The sequence below is a fragment of the Xiphias gladius genome, chromosome 8, assembly GCF_016859285.1.
Source record: "Xiphias gladius isolate SHS-SW01 ecotype Sanya breed wild chromosome 8, ASM1685928v1, whole genome shotgun sequence".
Taxonomy (NCBI): Eukaryota; Metazoa; Chordata; class Actinopteri; order Istiophoriformes; family Xiphiidae; genus Xiphias; species Xiphias gladius.
Genome location: NC_053407.1, coordinates 22,845,513 through 22,865,819, shown reverse-complemented (window position 1 = coordinate 22,865,819; position 20,307 = coordinate 22,845,513). Strand labels below are relative to the sequence as shown.

The following is a 20,307-nucleotide window of genomic DNA, read 5'->3' as shown; positions in this document are numbered from 1 at the left end:
TCTACAATGCTCAACCTTTAACTTTACCAGCATGTGGAACAGGGTTTTAAACTTTTTAATTGGATGTATCTTACTGTAGTACTCTTTGGGCCTTGTAGTTGACTTCTGTCCTAAAGTTATTATATACATACAGACTTGCTTTTGACATTTTTAACACAGTTGTTAGTTATTCGTACAGATAATTTCTTCCAAGTGCTGCAAATGTTTAAATAGGGAATCAAATATCTGGTAGGATTGTTACTTTACTACTGGCCTCTATAACTGTGTTTTACATTGTGCAGTTGACTAGCAGATCTAATTTCATAGGAAATTGCTGAGTTGCTTTCTGGCACAAGGGCCAGTTGTCTACAGAACAAATGAGGAGGAGCTGTTACTGCTCTTCTTCCAGTACAAACAGCGCCAAAGCTTTACCAAAAAAGCAACACTTATAGGATTTTTAGAATTATTTTTAAGGAACACACTGGTATGGCCACAGGTATTGCTATTACAAGCAATACCAGTGGCCTGAAGGAGACGCCTTGAACATGGTCTCATCTGTGAAGATGAAGGAGCATGATTTATTTGGTAATGACAGATTAAGGTCTAAAAATGCTACATATTAAAAAATGCTACATATAAAATGGTTGCTACAAGTCCCTTGCTGAAGAGGACAGTGGGATGTGTGGCACTGACAAGCACTGATAAGTTAGAAGTGAATCATTACTCCAAAATACTATACTACAAAAACAGTCAATCAATAAATTGGCTTTTGAGGCACCTACCTGTTGACTGATTGGTAGATACAGTTGTCAGTGTTTGTACAGAGCAGCAGGGCCCTCCCACCGGTCATGGTGTTAGCAGCTGGCATCCTGCATAGTCACACAAAGAAAGAGACAGTCTGTAAGAATGCACTGTGTGGATTAAAAAATTGTTGAAACACATGTGAATGCAAGGGCAAAACAGACTTATATTTGAGCTTAGAAGTCATGCAGTGGCAAAGAAAGGCATGTATAAGTGTTACAGAGCATAAATTTAGACAGTTGAATATATTCCAGCTTCTATGTTTTTTACTAAATATATGGAGACGATACACAAAAATAGGCAGACATACAGACAGACAAATGAGGGATGGGTCAAAAGAACAGCTGCTTCCCCAGGACTCTCTTAGGGAAACTTCTAAGTCTAGTGTGTGAATGCACTACCAAACTACCAAATAGCTCAAACCTCTCATTTCTGTTCCTAGCAAAACTAGTTTTTGAACCAAGCAGCAGAGAAGCAGACCTCACAGGTTGCATGGCATCCCCCCAGAATGCCATTCCCCACTTGACTAGTAATTGGAGGATATGGATGAAAACAAAGTTGTAACAACAGCTAGCCAACAGGCATAAACACACATTAGGTTCCAGCACCAATGTGGGATTATGGAAAACCTATGGAAAATACTAAAAGCTCGTAATATAATCAAACTCCATTAGGAAAACATTAGTGGCAGCTGGAAGCCAGAGAAGGGCACTAAGTTAAACTTTTTTAGGTTATCACTCAGTGTCTTGTCTTTTTGTGCTTGCCGGAACATATTTCTGGAGTCATTTCAAGACTGCACACACATTTTGTTTTTGCACTTAAGATCCTCTCTGCAAACTCTCCTTTCATTCCAGAAAATAACTCCTTATATGTCGTGTGTTTTTCAGCACTACACATTTCCCTCTGTTCTTTATTGAAGACAAGTACTGCCAAGGCAAGTGTGAGGGGGCATGCTTGGCTAGTTTGAAATTATTATTTGGTCTATTTGTCAGGGTACAATGAAACCAGATCCATTTGGAGCGTAGTAAGACCATCCGTATGTAACATCAAATTAGAGCTGGTGTTGCACAGTGCTCATGACTTGGTTGAATCCTGGTTGAGGGCTGGCATGGAACAGAGGGGCCTGGCCTCTGCTTGGCACAGATGTGGTTAACATAAGAGAGTAGGATAAGTCAGGGCTAACCCTTGTTGGCAAGTCTTCACACATTTGTTCTTAAGTAAATTCACAGAGACACTAATACATGCTTTGCCACCTGGCTACATACTCACACGCAAAACATTATATAAAAACAAACCTACATAGACTTACACATCCAGCCAAACACTTCATACTCCAGACCAACATGGATGTGTGTTTATGAGTGACTTCTACCAGATGTGCTGGGATACTTTAGGGTATTGGTAGGCCGTTAAACATTTCCTGAGCACTGCATGGCCCAAACCCCCCTCTATCCCTCTAACTATAAACCAGCATTAGCTAACCCTGAAACTTTTTCTCCCTTGCCCCCCAACTATGTAGGGAATGTGAGCCAAATTCCACAAATTGTTGTCCCAACTGGCAGTGAGGCAAGTCAAAGAAGCCACAATTTCGTTAGATTATGTAAAAAAAAAAAAACTGCAGCCAAATAGCTCAACTCTTCCCTGAGCTAACAACATAATTGGCCTTCTGGGTCCAGTGTTTTGAAATGAATCTAGGCTTGTACGTTTCTCACTTCACAAATAAAAGAACAAAACAACACTATGGAAAAGTTGCGGTCCCATCTGTCAAGAGGTAGACTAAAAGTACAATATATCATCTTTTAGCCTCCAGTTTTGCTCACAGCTCAACTTACAGCCCTCCATTGCTTTGTCTTTACCCCCCCCCAAATCAGTCCAAGGCCTAGCCCCCCAGAGAGAGGTGAAAGGAGGAGGAAGAAGGTTTGCGTCAGCCATCTACTGGCTCGTAGGCCCAAATTATTTTCAGCTGTGAGCCAAGCAGAGGTCACATGTTTGAGGGGAAACATCAACTGATTTTTTTCTTTCCTCTCCCTCTTGATTCTTTTCTCCTTACTAAAAACCAAAACAGAAATGAAGAAATCCTGCATGGAAAGGGGGGTGGGCGAGGGGGACTATAAAGACTGTATAGAGCCTCCTTGTGTTAAATTTTAATTTTTTTCTGGGTTGGGAAGGGTGTTGCATATCACAAGGGGGAGAGGAAAGATGGGAGCAAATCGAAGAGGAGAGGGGGGTTGGGGAGACAGGGGTTGTCAAAACTAAAGAGGAAAGTGGATATTGCAAGGAATAATATAAGTATACTGTTGCGCTGCGAAAACAGTGCAGGCTTTTAGGCCGTCCCACTTCACTGTTTAGAGCCCAAAGGCCGAAACAGAAAGTACTGAGTAATATCTTAAAAGGTCATTTGGTATTTTCACACAATTCTGACTTAGTGGACTTGAACATATCTCAAACTTGACTCATAAATGAAAGACCAGGCTTCCCAGCACTCGCCTGAACCTGACAAGCAGTATTGTCTTCACATCTTGTAAAAGCAGTAAATCTGACAGCATTGCCGGTTTTAACTGAAGAAACTCTTTTCAGGAGTGAAGGCTTTTGTCTCCTACAGCTATTGGCAACTAGTGTTAACCCAAACCCCCAGAGCAAGATGGCCACCATAACAATACAGAGGCTCGGGGAAGCCATCTGCTGACGCCAATAAAAACATCATGGGAAACGGCGACCCAAAAGACCTCTACCTGCCCCGCCCCCTTCAGCCTTAGCCCTGTGAGGTGTGACAGGCCGTGCATGCTACGGCACAGGAAGTGGTACTGTTAATCAGCAGCTGTGTGGATTAGTGCTAGGTGGAGAAGATGGCAGCAGAAAGTATGAATGGAGATGACTCACAATAATTTTGTTTGATATTAAAGAGATATTTAAACCTTTTAATTTTTTTTTTTTTTTAACCTTCTATTCCCAGAATCACCTCTTGACCCTATTGCCAGTTTTAGCTTAATTACCTAATGACCTTCAGACAAAAACCATTACACGAATATACATTTCACAAAGGATAACCTCCAGTCTGGAACAGCACACAATCCTAAATGCCTTAAAGCCTTTACTAGATAGCGATAGCAGCTGTCTGTTTCAGAGGCAGGGCTTCAGAGCAAAGCATCAGTTGCATAACAAACCCCATAGGAGATTTCTATCAGCGGATGGACACTGGGTATCTGGCAAAGGACAGATTCTTATAAACATGCACTAACAAGAAAGGTGTGGCGGGAGTAAGTTTGTGAATCTATTTGGCCTTCTGACAAGCACTTCTGATAAAGCATAAAGCTAGCTTTAGGCATAGTGGCTTTGTCAGTTATTCATCAATGCATTAATATTCATCCACAAGGGACCATGAATCTTTTTGCCAGTTTTCATGACAATTCCATCATTCACTCTGAACCACACTGTTGGGATAACTGATGAAGAGATGGACAGATGAACAAACAACCCAGTTGACAGTCAATGCTATCAGTAGAGCCATGACCCTCGCACGGAAAAAATAGAAAAGTTACCGTAAAGCTAAAGAGTACGATTTGAAATTACAAGAAATATTTGCAAATGATACTCATTTCTGTCTAGAGAGCCATTTGCGTTGGAATGATAATGATTAGTTTAACTGTCAAAGCACATGCCTGGGGACTCTATACTCTGTTACCATTGGCTCACAGACCCATGGTCCTCAAAAATCAGGTGTGCAGTTGGACCTTTCTCCACACTACACATCACTACATTGACCTCAAATGCCACACATCTGGCACCCTGTGTAAACTAAATACTATTTGACCTTGGTCTAGTCATATAATGGTAAAGGAATCCTGGATTCACAAAGACTTGGCACACTTGTGTGCAGTATGTTAGCCAGCACGCTGAAAACACAAGCTTTTAAGAGATGACTCTTGGCCTAATTTTTTTTTCTCATACTGAACCCACACGATGTTAGGTTGACAAAGGTAGCTCCAAAAATCAGCCTGGACAACACTGGAGTTGAGCTCCTTGTCCAGCTCCAAATATTATCTTTTAGTGTAAAGGTGTGGTGATAATCAGACGAAAGTTTTGCCCTTGTAGTTTAATTAGCTTTATCACACTGTATGCAGGTGGTGCTATCAGTGTTTTGTGGCTAGCTTTATCAGGCCTCTGGGTTGTTGTCAGTGAGCTGTTGGCTGGCTGCTGCTATAGTGCTCTGGCGGCCTGCCTGCCTGCCTCTCCCCAACAGCTGCTTCTCATAAAGATTTCATCCTCCCCTCTATCCCTCTGCCCCTCCATCCCTCTGTCCAGCTCTGCAGAAACGGCTAACATTATGACATCACCATCCCTCGCTTGTTCTTCCCCAGACTGCTCTCTTTTACTCTCTGTCATTTTTAAATACCTAAAAAGGGCAAAGTCGCTAACAGCCCATGCTGCATTTCACAGTTATCTGGACATGGAGTCAAATAAATAAAGCAACCAAAAAGTGGCAGCCCCTAAACCACTTGTCCTCCTTATGACTGAGGTTTTTACGTAAAAATCGGACAAGGAGAGAACATGATAGCTCAAAATGGGAATTATTTTCTTCTGTTTTTTTCTCTTCTTTCTGCACCCAGGCTGAGTTGAGGACCCTCTCCCCTACAAGATGTTGCTCCCTATAGCATGTGCCAAAACCTTGCCTGTAATCAATTTAATGCACTACTGTACACTTAGCCAGCTCTTTCTGGAATGGCAAACTTGCCTGTTTTTTTCCTCCAAGTCCCTTCACTCTTTTATTCCTCCCTTTCATTCTCTCTTTCATTCCCATTCAGCCTAGGAGTTGCGAGGAGAAAAGTACGATGGAGGAGGACGTGAAGGACAGGAAGCAAGGATGGAGGGGTACTGGTTTTTAATCCTTAGCCCCTCTTTCTCTTTCATACTGAATTTTACCATGTCTTATGCTCTGCAGATGTGGAGCACAGATTATTCATGTACAACATATTTGTTTCCAGCACTGCAGGGTTGCCAGATCTGACATCAAGTGTTTGGTTTGAGTAATATGGGGATTTAACACTGACTGACATGGTGCCTTGACCTTGTAGGCTTTGGAAGGGTTTTGCCCGGTTCCCAGTGAAGTAGGAAAGGAAAGGTTGATGGTAAAGGAAGGGATGTATGGAGAGGAGGAGGGAAGGAGAGGGTTGGGCAAATAAACAATGGAATTTTATCTGGGCTCAGCAGTCCCCCTCTCTCTTTTTCTCTCTCTGTTTCTGTTTCTGTGTCCTGTTCAGGGCCCCTGCTGCTTTCCCAAGCTGATTTCATAGCAAGGCCTTGGACATGAGCCAAACAGGCCAACTCTATGACTATGTGTGCCTGTATCTGTGTGTGTATCTGCCCATGCGTGTGACTGACAGCCAGATAGTGTTTTACAAGCCTGGAATCTGCACTCTCACTGAATTTAACAATTTTGCCTGCATGCCATGCTTACTTCTCTCTCATCTTCATCTCTTAATCTCCCTGTTTTCTCATTCTATTGCACACATTACTTTGCTATCAGTGGGCTTTCCTTATCTTTCTGTTCTATATCCAACCACAGACCACAGGGAACTGCATTGTATGATGTAAAGATGCCTATCAGTTGTCCTTTAGGGGCAAAAGACAAGCACGCACACAAACACACACACACACACGCGCACGCATGCACGCACGCACGCACGCACGCACGCAGTGCGTGTACAAGCCATCCTGCTGCCAAGTGTCCTGTCCAGACCCATTGATAGTCCTCCTGCCCTGCTGTGCTGTGTCCTCCAACCCCTACACTTCTCCCCCTGCTCCGTCTACTGTTAGGAGAGGATGGACGTGAGACAGCATTGAAACTGGGATAGCCACAGGTCCAGACAGGAATACAGGAAGGGGGATACCACAAACAATTAATTTCTCCCTGCATGGTTTTTTGCTTATCAATCCACTCTACATATAACAAAAGTTCCCATTGTTGTATTTCTCACACCACACATATCTTGTTATTGTGTTGTCATTTATAACTGAGACTCCTGACGGCCTGGGTGTCTACAGACTGTCCCGCTGGGAGTTGGAAGAATGGGCCAAAATATTACCTCAGAAAATGTATAAACAAACTTTAACTATAATTGGGGCCACAGAGAAAGCCACTGTGGATGTAATTATGGTGCACAGTACAACCAAGGGACACACCATTTAGGAGGCTTCTTATGCATGAAATGAATAGCTATTTTCTTGTTTATGCTTGTGCACGCAAACAGACAGGAAGTGGGATGTGACTTGCAGGAAGCAGGGGTAAGACTGACCTCCTGTGTCCCCTGGAATGAAGTCATCAGGCTTTTGCACAGCAAGCTTTCTTGCTTCCGAATTCACTCCATACAGTACTCGAGTTCATTGTTGATAAATGTGACGACTCTGACTACCACAATGTCAAAATAGCAACAAATGTAGCGAAAACCCCAGACAAACTCAGCAAAACCTTAGAAGACCAGATAAAAGTCAGATTTTACAAATGACCAGGCTAATGGTGCACTTAAGTATTCAGTTTGACAAGCACTTCTGGAAATACAAGTTTGTAGCCTTTGACACTTTTGGCCTGATAAGAGGTGAAAATTAAGTGGATAATTTAAAAAGATTTTAAGCCCAGAGAAGTTTAAACAGAAAAAAACAAACAAAAACCTGGACTGACCTGGTGGAAAATTAGATTATAAATGAATTCTTCCATATTAACAAATGCTTTTACCTATCATCAACCAATACAAAGAGACCCCACTAGCTCAATGAAGAGAAGCTGCACTACTAGAGAAAAAGAAAGGATCATCCCAATGAGACGAGCAAAAAAGTGGAGGAAGAGGAGGATGAATCTGTCTTGAAGGCATTGCAGACAAATCCCTCTCTATCCCCCCATCTGGTAAAGGGTGTCATGTTTCATCTTCTTGCAGAGGTGGAGCATCTGTCCATCTACTCCCTCCCAAAGATATGTCAGCCCCCCCACCCCACCCCACCCCCAACAACAGAAAGCTCCCATCAGCAGGGCTCCTGACTCATCCCCAGTCTGCTCCCAATTACCCTGCTGGCTCCACAGACCAGGGGTCCATGCCAACTCCTCTCAGGAACCCGCTTTTAAACAGCTCTCACTTTGGCCTACATAACCCCATCCAACACTGCCTCTGTCAAATCCAAAATCCACATTTGGTACATTTGTAGCTGAAACACCACTCCATCTTCAGCCAACCTCGAAGAATTTGGTGTTGCTAAAGGCCTTAGTATGCTTTAAACAAAAGTACTTGTTGGATTAATCCGACAGTCACATGGACTTCACACAGTGATTGGCCAGGTGTGCGGTGGTGAGAAACTATGCAAGGGTTAAAACTTCTCTCTTAGATTCTCCTTTTCCTTTTGCCACATAACTACTTCTGACACTTTTCGGTTGTACAGTCGAAGAGACTGACTGAAAGAAACTGACTTTTCCCATCTGTATGACATCAGGCTATTCACTGTGCCTTTTAGTGTGGCTGTTCAGAACACATACAAACACTAATGACTTTAAATATGGCTGGGTGACATGTTGTACAAACTAGTTTGTTTGAAACATAACAGAACTTTAGACCTGAATTAAAACTTGAGATAAGATACAGGAATTGTTTTCACTTATTCCAGCCTCTTTTGTTTAAGATACATAGATATCTTTGTGTATTTCTACATACTTTAAAACACTGCTACTTCTTGCACAGCCATATTCTATTGTTTCTATCTATAATGTTTCTAGCCATTCTAGCGGCATAGCTCTAGGGATGGCAATGTCTCTCGCTCAGTTGATCACTTGGTCAATTGCTCAGTTGTTCCACCTCTTTAGGCCAGACTGAAATATCTCTACAAATATTGGATGGATTGCTGTGAAATGTTCTACAGATTTCCAATTTCCCTTGAGGATATATTCTAGTGACTTTTGTGATCCTCTGACTTTTCCTCTTGCACCAACAGCAAGTGCAAGTTTTTACTTATCTTGATAGTCTGGCACAAATTTTTTGGATAGACATTCATGGTTTGCGGTTGATGCATCCTAATGACTTTGTTGATCCCTGACTTTTCCTGTAGTGCCACCATGAAGTTGACATTTGTGGTTTTGAGTGAAATGTCTCAACAGCTTTGGATGGATTGTGATTATATTTGGTACAGACATTCATTACCCTCAGGATAAATTGTAATAACTTTGGTTATCCTTTTCATCTAGCACACCAGTGCAAATTAGAAATTGTTAGCATGCCAAACTAAGATGGTGACCTTTAAACAATGTGCCTGTTAAAAATTAGCATTAGCATTATTATTTTAAGCATTTTAACATGCTTACATTATTTATTTAATGCATTTAGCTCAAAGCACTGCTGCGCCAAAGCACAGCTTCACAGAGCTGTAAGCGTGAGTCTTGATTTTTTATATGTATTGTGAGCCTCTTACTTTTTTTCTGAGCTGCGTCAAAGATAAATTTCTATTTATGTTGGACAGTAAAGCTATTATAAACCTGAAAAGTTTGCTAACCCTTTAAAAAATTCTGTATTCAGCACCCTTCCTTCCAAAGACAAATTAGAGCACACCATGGGCTGATCCAGCAGTAAGAGACAAGACCTTGGTGTAGATGCACCTGCAGTTGGTGCACTGTTGTTGCAGCAAGCATAAATCACAACTGACAGAGTAAATAAGGCCATTGACAGTAAAGCTTGCCAAACAAAAGAAGGCATGAAGCTCTTCCTGACCATTAGCTTTTTTTGGCAGGAGGTGATGAATTTCAGTGGAGAGGTAATTTATAAACAGCTACAGGTAATATGCCAGGACATATGCGTCATCTGTCGTCTACCCTTCCCTTAAACACAGGAGACAAACAAGGCATGTCTTTACACCTCAGACAATTACTGTCTCTGCTGTTAACAACACCCAAAGGGCCTGAATCTTACAGACATGTGAGGAAGTGTCATTGAATACTTCATCATTCACAGGGATAATACTGCTCCCTACAGAGAGCAGTATTGATATTACATTGTGCTGACACACAACATGGGATTCCTGAGTATAATGGCAAAACCTTTCCTCTCTAAAACAGGCTCAGCTATAGTGAATGTGCAGCAGTGAGTGGACCTACAGATCCTTTCAACAATAACCTGGCTTCCTTAGCACACTAACATTATTCTCTGGGCCCCAGATCAAATTTCTCCTCAAAGCCGTAGTCTCTGAGCTGAGCTCCAATGCCAAAATCCTTTTCTCTCCTTCTCTTTCCTGCCCCCCCCTCACATTTTAAGGGTTCCACTGGAGAATTCCCACCAGAGCTCCCCCATCCCATCCCTGCTCCCCTGCTCCCCTGCTCCGCTGCATGCCTGCATGGAAACAGATTTTTATAATTCACCCGCCGATCCTCGCAGGAGCCGAACAAGGCGAGAGCTTGGGAAAGTGCTCTTCCGGAGTATAAACTCCAGAGTCAGAGTAAGAACTGATGCTTTTGACCTCCACACATCCCGTGACTGACAACTGTGAGCCTGGGCCAAGACCGCCAGTGGACAAAAAACTGAGTGAAATGGAGAGGGGTGTTTAGCAGAGCTGCAGCAAGCCAAACTAAACTGATCTAAAGATGTATGTTTCTATTATCATCTCAGGACAAACTGTATTCAGCACATAGCAAATATGCTTTTTTTAGGCAGTTAGTGAAGACTAAAGTGTAAGAAACAATGAGTGGGCAGGTTGTGCGAACCATCTAATTTTTTTTTGGCTGGACCGCAACAGTGGCGCCAACACTATAAATGTGAATGTCTGTCACTTACTGACCAACCAACCGACTGATTGACTGACTGACTTACTGAGTGAGTGATGAAGTTACTCCATTGGTCGGCCGAATGCCATCTGACTGTGTGACGAGGTTACACCATTGGTCAGTTGGCCGAGCGTCAGAGTTTCCCCATTGGCTGTTGCTCTTTCAAAATGAGTTTCAATTATGTTATTACGTTATCAGGGGGCTGATTACTGCCAGTGTTAGCAAATTAGCACCTTTGTCAATAAATTTACCATCTTTTCAGACCCCTTTTGTGATTTTTTTTCAAAAAAAGCACCTACCAACATATCTAGTGACAACAGCTGTTGTCTTTGACTCATGTGTGTTGATTTTGTCACATGACTTCATGGTTTTAAATCAGGATTATAGCAGTGCAGAGCAGCAGCTTGGAAATGGCTCGGAAGTGACTGCTGTTTAACATTTAGTCTTAACGGGACGCAGCCCGTTCAGTCACTATTTCATACTTGTTCCGTTGTCTGACAGCACAAACAGAAAAACATTTAAATGAGAACAGCTGTATTGGGAATTCGGCTGTATTAAATTACTGTATATGTGATCACAGAGAGAAGATGGAAGCAAATAGATAAAGGGCTGAAAGAAAGACTGCAAATACGATGATGTAATGAATATGCTAATTAGCGTATTATGCCATCTAGTAACATTTCACACCTTTTCAGGCTCGTTTTAGCTACTTTACATTGAAAGTAGTTGTAACAGCGATTCTGCAACAGTTCTCAACTACGTCGTCATCCTGCTCGTTTTTTGCATTCTTACATAGTATCTTTATTTTACAGTATATAGCAGTATAATAAAGATAAGATTAATGTATCCATCATTACACTGGAGACAGACAAATAGAAAATTACTACTTTCCAAGGTCTAGAATTTAACAAGACAGTGTTTAAATATGATTTGGTATGATCAAAGCGCCTCTGTGTCTGCAGTGTGTCTGCAGTATCTACTCATTAAGTTGTTACACTTGGATGAACCTCCAGACATTGTTTTAATTCTCATTATAGACTGGATCCCTAAATTGACAGGTAAACAACATTCTTATCATTCTCAGTGATGGCTCTGAGAGAAAGAGAAGAGAAGAGAAGAGAAGAGAAGAGAAGAGAAGAGAAGAGAAGCGAAGAAGATTGGAACTCCTTAAATGATTCGAAAATCATTGGTCTTACAGTTTTTCCATCTCAAATATTACACAGATGAGCTGCACATAACCAAACTAACAAAGCATGTGGTAACCTTTTCCAATTTTGCTTGGAATGCTCACCTAACATGGATCCTAAATCAACGAGCTGTACAGCCACATTAGAGTTACATTTTGAACACTGATGGACACATTCCTTTTAAGACAGCGGCCTTCCCCACATATAAGTTCTTTTTCCAAGCTGGGGATGTTAAACAAATGGTAAATGTATGTTCGCGTGAAAATACAGTATGTCAGTGAATGTTCAAGGGTGTGTGCGGGCATGTGTTTGTACCCATGTGTCTGTGCATGTTCTGGTCTATATTTTCCATGTCTGTGTTTGAGTTTACATGTATTTCTGTGTGTTCTGGAGTTTGTGTGTGTAGATGGATGCCATCGCCATACAATGTGGGCACAAGCTGCAAAGCCACACCAAGCTGGCTGCACTGGGGTACTGGATGGTCGTCATCAGCATCGGATGATCCTCCAGGCCCACATCTAACACTGTGTGATCAAAATGTAGCTGACTTTGTTTTTGCCCCTCTCTCCAGGCTGAAACCTGCTAGAGATTCACATTCGAGGGATGTAGTCTCCCGGTTGAGTAGTCAAGTTGTTGGTCCATATGCTCTCGTCCAACCAAATTCTCATTGGTCGGACAATCGTTGGTGTTACTTTCATAAGGGGAAAAGTGCTACCTCAACAGCCTTCCAGTATTAATCCATTATTTTTGGCGATGGGAAAGACAGACTACCTGTAAAACCCCCGGAGACTGCTACTGAGCATTGACTGAATGTTTACTTGGAGTCGGCTGCAAACTAATTGACACCATGTCAAAGAAGACGTCGGTGTGGCTGCATTTTGTTAAACGGATGACCACAAAGTAAACTGTAAACTTTGCAAACAGCAGTATGCGCATCATAGCTCAACAACCAACATGGAATATCATCCAAAAACAGTAGGCTAACCGGTCTGCATTAAGATGCTCTGTCAACTTTCATGTTTAACGCTTGAGGCTTGAGTGTATATTACAAAATAGTTGTTGTGTTGGGATCACCAGTTAATATAGTTCTATTTTCGGAAAGCATATGAATATGGGCAGGTGCACACTGGTCAGCTCTGAGTCTGTTGTTATTTTCAGTTTGCATATGTACGTGTATTTTTGGGTTAAGGATGCATCTAATGAAAAACACATGGCTAGCTGCCAACTGGATAAATGCCTCCAGTATCGAGTGTGATGGTAGGCATTATCCATGCATGCATGTATGTATGTGTGTGTATGTGAGGAGGGGATTAGGGATGTTTTTGATCATGTCTAAACCCATGGCCATCTACCAACATCGCAGACAATACCCCCCGCCATATCTTTGAAACGAGGAATTCTTTCACCGTCACCACAGGACACATTTTTTCAGAGCGTGTCACCGTGGTAACAACAGCAGCTCGGGGACGGCAGGAGATGGCTCAGTGGGGTCTCTGAGTTGCAGGCCGCCCTGCAGAGTACCTGTCAAAAGCCAGTTCCTGTAAGAGGAGGGGTGGACGGGCTGTAATCTCATAAAGCCCTGCTGTCACTTTTCTGAGCAGAAAAGAATGGAGAAGACAGATGTCACTGGTTACATCTGCTAACACACACACACGTATTCAAAAACAGACCATGCAAGACTGCACAGACCGTTTGTTATCAACCCACTGAGAAAGTTAAACCATGAAAAATCACTAAAGTTATCATGTTTTCACATGATCACAATAACATATATGCAGACTACTTTACATATACATTCACAGGCTAAATACTGTATACACACTCATTGATATGCAAATAAATACATTCACAAACATACACCTAAAGTACAAGTTTGTAGAAAGTGTATGTGTCCAAATTTAAGGCATCTAATAGTTAACTTTCTTGTAAATTCAGCCAGTAGTGTGAACGGGACACTACACACTACACTGTTTTCCTGGATTAATTTGCACTCTAGTGATTCATACCAATCATTAAAATTGATTTCTCTGCTTCAGCATGCTTCCAACAAAAAAAAATAACAAGCTGAATCAGTTGTGACAAATGACAGACTTGTCATGATACAAAACATCTGGTGTTTGAGTTTTCAAGAGTTTTCTTTTTTTCCTCCTTAAAAAGCAAGTTGATGCATACCAATGAAACCTTCTAACATCCGTTGAGTGGATTTAAGACCTCATGTTTTGCATGTGTTGATATGAGGGTGTGTTTATGTAGTGTGAATGGAAGAAATCATGAGTCACAGAGACTGAGAAGATGGTTTGGTTGAGTGAGAATGCCATGAATATGAGTATGTCAATATTTTGGTGTGAAGGAGAAAAAAAAAAAATGATTCTCTGAAACAGGGGGGAATGTGCAATTAGAGAAAAATACCTGGAGAATGAATGAGTGTGTGTCTGAGAGAGAAATGAATCACTGAGAGAGGAAGACTGAGGCACTGAGAGCTTGAACATTCTGAGTGATGAATATAAGGACACAAATACCTACTTTTTCTCCACAGGGCACATTGTCTTGCACAGCAGTCATGCAGACAGTTAGCCTCTGCCCCTGACTCAGAATGTAAACAACTGACCGAATCTGACAGACCTCTGTGTGTGTGATAGTAACACTAGAACCCCCCACACACACACACACACACACACACACACACACACACACACACACAATGGCTCCACACCAGAGCCCCTTTTCAAGATTGCAGCCCAGTCATTCCAACCTTGCTGACTAGCAGACAGTCAGTCCCGGCCTCTTTATCTCCAACTCTATAAACCTCTCCACAGCGCCGGCCGGAGAGTCAGCCAGTCTCAATTCAATAAACTCTCAAACCTACCGAGTTAAGCAATTACAACGCCAGGGCAGAAAGAAACAGGAGACAGAGAGGAGGAATGTTGATTTGTGCTCAGTAAAACTTCTGTTGACCTGCCGAAGCTGTTCATTTATGCCAATATGAAAATAAAACTGAGTTTAAGAGGCACTATAGAGAGTTGTTCCAAAATCAAAGAAAAACTTCAGCTGCTATTTCAATCAAGCAGATTAAATCAAATGTTTCAACAGATCTTGTTCTTGGAGTTAACAATTACCCTAAAACAGGCTGAACTGAAAGGCCTGGGGAAGCTGCTGAGATGAATTACGGTGGCTGATTGATAACCATCTCTTAAGGGGCAGTGCTTAGAAGATATAGCAGCCATTCCTGTGCAGCCATTCCTGTTGCACCATTGTATGACATGCGACAGAGCATTTCTCATCAATCTCTCATGAAGAGCTATGGTTGATTCACGACACACATAGACAGATGCCGGGATATGTATCAAATTTAAAGGGGCCTTTCGGAGCTTTTGACCACTAGTGGCACTGTAGAGCAATATTTTGATGAAAAGGACTGTTTATTGTTTGTATCACGAGTTCTACCAACATGCATTGAAGACATACTTTATATGCATTCCACAAACACAGGTGTAACAAATTACATATTTTTTCTGATTGCAGAGGCCAGTAATGCAGTGGACATTCCTATCTCAGCTGGAAAACATCATGTTAGTTGCTAGTCAGGCCTGTAAATTAACTTACTAAATACGTTGGTAAATAAAACTGGCTTTTATCAAAGGAAAGAGTCCAGAAAAGTACTGTAAAAGTCAACCCTGTTTGCTGCAATTCCACATATTGCCATTTGGTGGCAGTAAGGTAACAATATACCACTTCAGAGAACATGACGTTGGTCTTGCAAGCTTCATAATATTTCCAAATATTAAAAAAAACATTTGCAAACGTTTATGAGGTAGGAAATGCATTCAAGATGGTGTCTTAGGCCTTAAGGGTCAATTCTGTAGAGAAATATGAACAAAGTTGTGTTTGTTTACAATTAAACTCCACATAGTGAATTTAACAGACTTAAGGTAAAGTATTTGAATCATTACTCTATTTATTTCTCCTGGAACATATCAACTTTTTACAGTAAGTTACATTTTAACAGGAATTTACCAAATTCACCTTTTTATATTTTGGTTGTGTCTTTGTTAATTAGTGGCCAATGTGCTCTTTACAGCTTTTTCCTCTAATCACTTGGCAATCAAACAGTGGGGGCCAGTCCTGTGATGTCTCTTTCATTCATTCATCTGTTGATAAAGACTGATTCTGCATGTAGTGCTGTTTTCTCTGTCTGTTTAGCTAATGTGGCTATTGTTGCTAGTGCTAATTGTCTAATTTGTCTATATATTCCAAACATCCCGCTGTTGCTGCTGCTGGAAATTAAAAATAGATCACTTTCTGTGCATCAGAGTATTTTTATGGTCCAAAGGCAGTAGCTGGTTAAATAGAAAACTCTAACGTCGTGGCCTCAAGTTGAATCACTATATTAGATCCATTAAGACGTCGGTTTTGTCATTCATGAAGCTACTGAGACCTGTATGAGTTGCAGGATTTCAGGTACCATGTAACACAATTCAAACCAGTCTCATTATTGTCACAGTGTCAATAATGTTTGGACTGGAATCTGCAACAAAATGTTATTCTTAATCACTGGAAAGCTGACTTTTTGGAGCCACCTGAAGCTGAACTCCTATGTCCTCCCTGGGGAGGTTTCCACCCCTGCTTGCCTCCTCATAACAATACCGGGACTGAAGAGGTGCCTTTGTTCACAGCGAAGAATGCTCATCTCACTTATCCTCTCCTCTCTTTTCTCTCTCTCCCCCTCAATGGGCCGGTCTAGAATGTGATGGTTTTAGTGTGCACTTAGACCAAATGGTCACCAAACAATCCATCTATACTTTGTTTTCCTTTAAAAAGCAGACGAAAACTGACAACCACTGAGTGTGCATGCGTTTGCATTTGTGCTCACGTGTGCTCAGATACTTCAGCGAGGTACATATTAGTCTCTTGTGGGCAGCAGTAATGGACCTAGCGCAGACAGATTGAGACTGGCTACTTGAGCAACACTCAGGCATACTTTACTTGGAGCCACAGCAGTCCAGAATGAAATACAGCTCCAATAAACACAGACAAAACCACATCCGAACATTTACCATCCATTTTGCTTTGAATAAGCATATATATACATACACTCTGTACACTGACACACACATACATGCTGACACATTCAAGGTCACGCGCAAGCATGTACATTTAGACTGCAGAGAATATGTGAGTAGGCTAAGTAGAAGGACAAGCATAAAGATGGATCCTAAAGCAATTTAAATGCTTTTCAGACTGAGAAGGGCACTTTGGTTCAGTTGATTCATTGCTGTAAATGATTAAAAAGTATATCAACTCAATCAACATGTGTCCAACACACTGTTTACAAAGAAATCACAATTTTTACCACAACTTTACTCACTTTGTTTGAGAGAAAATAAGAGAAAACCATGCAAACACACACATTGTCACATACACATGGACATTCTTTAACTCTTCACATTACCTTTCTGAGCTGGGTGAGCCCTGATGAAGTGCTCTTTGAGTAGTTTCTCATTTTGCGTAACCTGACCCCACAGAAGACAGCATCCACTTGCATGGTTCTTTTCTTTCAGAGAAGTTTGCCTTTTTCCCTGTCCCTCTCTCTTCTTTGGTTTCTAGCCCCCTACTCCAGCCTCCGACTTCTCTCACTTAGCATAGTCCCTGCCTGTACGCACAGAGAAAGACACAGAGTACAGGTCCTAGCACACAAAAAGTTTGAAAAAGGCACAAAGTCAGGGAAATCCCTCCTCCCGTCCAGCCTACTCCAGGATAAAATGTTTACAGCTCTTTCTCCACTCTCAGCTCTCAGACACTCACACACTCACTCGGACTCTGTCTCAATGAGGATGGTTCCTGCTCTCTCTCTCTCTCCCCTTCTCAAACTTTTCCCACCCCTCCTTCCCTCACGCTACCCCCCTCCCCTTCTCCCTTCCTCCCTCCTTCTCCCTTCTCTCTCTCCTCCCTCTCCATTTTCCATCATCACCCTCTCTCCACACCCCCTCCCACCCACCTAAACCCCCCACTGCTGAACTAATCTGCAGCTGGCGGGCGATTGGAGCCCTAGTTGCTGGGGAAACCAAGTGTCCTGCTCAAAAAAAAAAAAAAAAAAGAAAAAGGAATGGAGCAGGAAGGGGCAAAGCTGAACACGACTGAATACATAAATAACAGCCTCCTCTGGGAGCCTATTAAAGAAGCCCAAGGGCCGCTTTTCCTATCTCAATGAGGGGACAACATGTTCATCTATTTTATCATTGTTTACCAGTTTGCATGTGCCATTCACATGTGCCGGCAACGACAACAACAACTGCAAGTAGTACAGAAGCAGTGTGCACTGAATGCTGTGTGGGGTAAGACTGAGTGTTCAGAGACAGAAAATGGTTTTGCAGTGTTTGGGTTGATTACCGCTGACCTCTTCTCAGTGACAAAATACAAACTGGGGGAAGCCTCACAATCAGGCCCAGGGCAGCAGAATAACTCAACGGTCCTGTGGAAAAGCGGGAAAAAAAAGTGCCACAGAAGGACACAAGGCTGGAATTGCATACTGATGGCCAGTGTGATTAATAATTAACCTGTTCAACCACACAGACTCTCATTGGCAAGTTTGTTATTGCAAACATATGCTGTGCAGACAAACTGTTAAAAGGCCCTGAAATCGTTATACTGAAAATATGTCATACAGAGATATGGGTACCAAATGATGAACAAGACATTTTGAAATTTCCATTTAATTTAAAAGTGCAGTCATTAAAGTGACACCTTAGATTTAAATATTTCCAAAATAAAAGTGTACTATACAGTGGCTTCATGCGAATTGGGGCAAAGAGTTACAGACTATAGATCAGGATGAGAGATGAAGCGATCAATCAACTGACAGAAAATGAATCACCAACTATTTTGATAATTGTTTGTCATTTTTTTAAGCAAAAATGCTAAACATCTCCTAGGTCCAGTTTGTCAGTTGTGTAAATTTGTTGATTTTCTTTGTCTTGTATGATAGTAAACAAAATATCTTTGAGTTTTGAACTGCTGGCCCTACAAAACGTTTGAGGACGTCACCTTGGGCTTTAGTTAACCAGGATGGACATTTTTAATTAATCAATTAATCGAGAAAGTAGGTGGCAGGTTAATCAATAACAAGCCACAGTTGTAGCCTTAATGGGGATGGACATACAATATCATGAACATTAATACAATCTGATGCAATTTCATATAATAGCCATCTAATTAATATAGTGTTGCCTGTATGTGAATTATATTCAGTTTCAGAAAGGTTTTTTTCAATACATATGTTGTATATACATACATGTATGTACAACATGCAAAAGACTGAGGTTCTACAAGCTTTACAAAGTGGTTATCACAGAGCAGTTCCTTTAAATGTAACTGATTGTACAGGTGTTCATGATATTGTGTCCACCCCGGTTCATGCTATCCGGGGGTGTAGAAAAAGTTTTGATCTAGTTTTGAAGCTCTTAAAGTAAATGAGTAAATTTATAGGGTATATTGGAAACAATGGGGTTTTATTTTGTTTACTGTACAAATACAATATGCAGGCATAACAGACACCGATATGTACACGCATAAATACTTTACATGTGATCAGTGACCCAGGTTGCATTGTGATTCAAACTTTCAGAAGTGCAATGCGGCAAAGTATCTCTATACTAAAGCAAGCAACTAAAGCAAGGGGCCCGAGTTGCATTCCTACAATCATTTCACTGAGCAGCCTTCATAAAGTGTCTAACAGCATCACCTCAGCAAAGCAACTATCCTACTGACCTCTGAGCCCAAACCCTGACCTCGTCTTTGAAATGCAAGAGAGATCTAAAAAGACTGGCTTGTCCATCAATAGCTGTGAGGCGAACAGGGTGGGAGGTGGGGGCTAGTAACATCTGTTTGGCGTTTATCCCACCTTATTGTGTTGCTGAGTCCTCTATCAGGCCTACAGCTGGGATCCTGGAAGCGTACTGAGCCCACTGTCCATGGGACACACACCGTGACTGGGAACATGGCTAGGACAAGTTCTCAGTACTTGATGGTGCATAGTAGGCTGTTTCAAGACCTCTGGTTTAGGCAGAGGAAATGACAATGAAATCAACCCTAGGGTGTGTTTTGTTCCCTGCCTCCTCCTTTCCTTTATGACCCAGAAAACAGATTTTCCTAGCCATACCAATGCTGCAGAAAAATCATAAAGCAGCTTTATGTCATTTCAATGTCATATCTTAGGAACTTTGTTCAGTGAAACAAAAACATCCTATCAGGAGTTACTTTTTAATGCCACTTCCATTAATGCCCAAACCACATACTGTAAACTCTGCTCAGCTCAGCAATGCTCCTATCAACAACTGATGAACAGCCAGCAAAGAAAATTATATTGTTGTTGCATTCATTTTTCTAAACTTATATAGAATGTTCTGCAATTTTACAGCCTACATATGTCCTCATGCCCCATTTTTCTATGTTACCTCTGTTTTGTTGTACCTTAGAGCTTGAATGTTTAGTCAATTAGTCAATAGACAGAAAAAAAAAATGAATCGACAACTATTTTGATAATCAACTGATACATTA

General features: G+C 41.6%; 1 protein-coding gene across 1 annotated transcript in view; it reads right to left on the bottom strand.

Moving 5' to 3' along the window:
- si:dkey-82f1.1 (DENN domain-containing protein 2A) overlaps nucleotides 1-20,307 on the bottom strand; it is a 41,591-nt gene that overhangs the window by 19,572 nt on the left and 1,712 nt on the right. Inside the window, 1 exon segment of the mRNA XM_040133147.1 lies at nucleotides 762-848. Coding sequence (XP_039989081.1) covers nucleotides 762-848 — 87 coding nt within the window.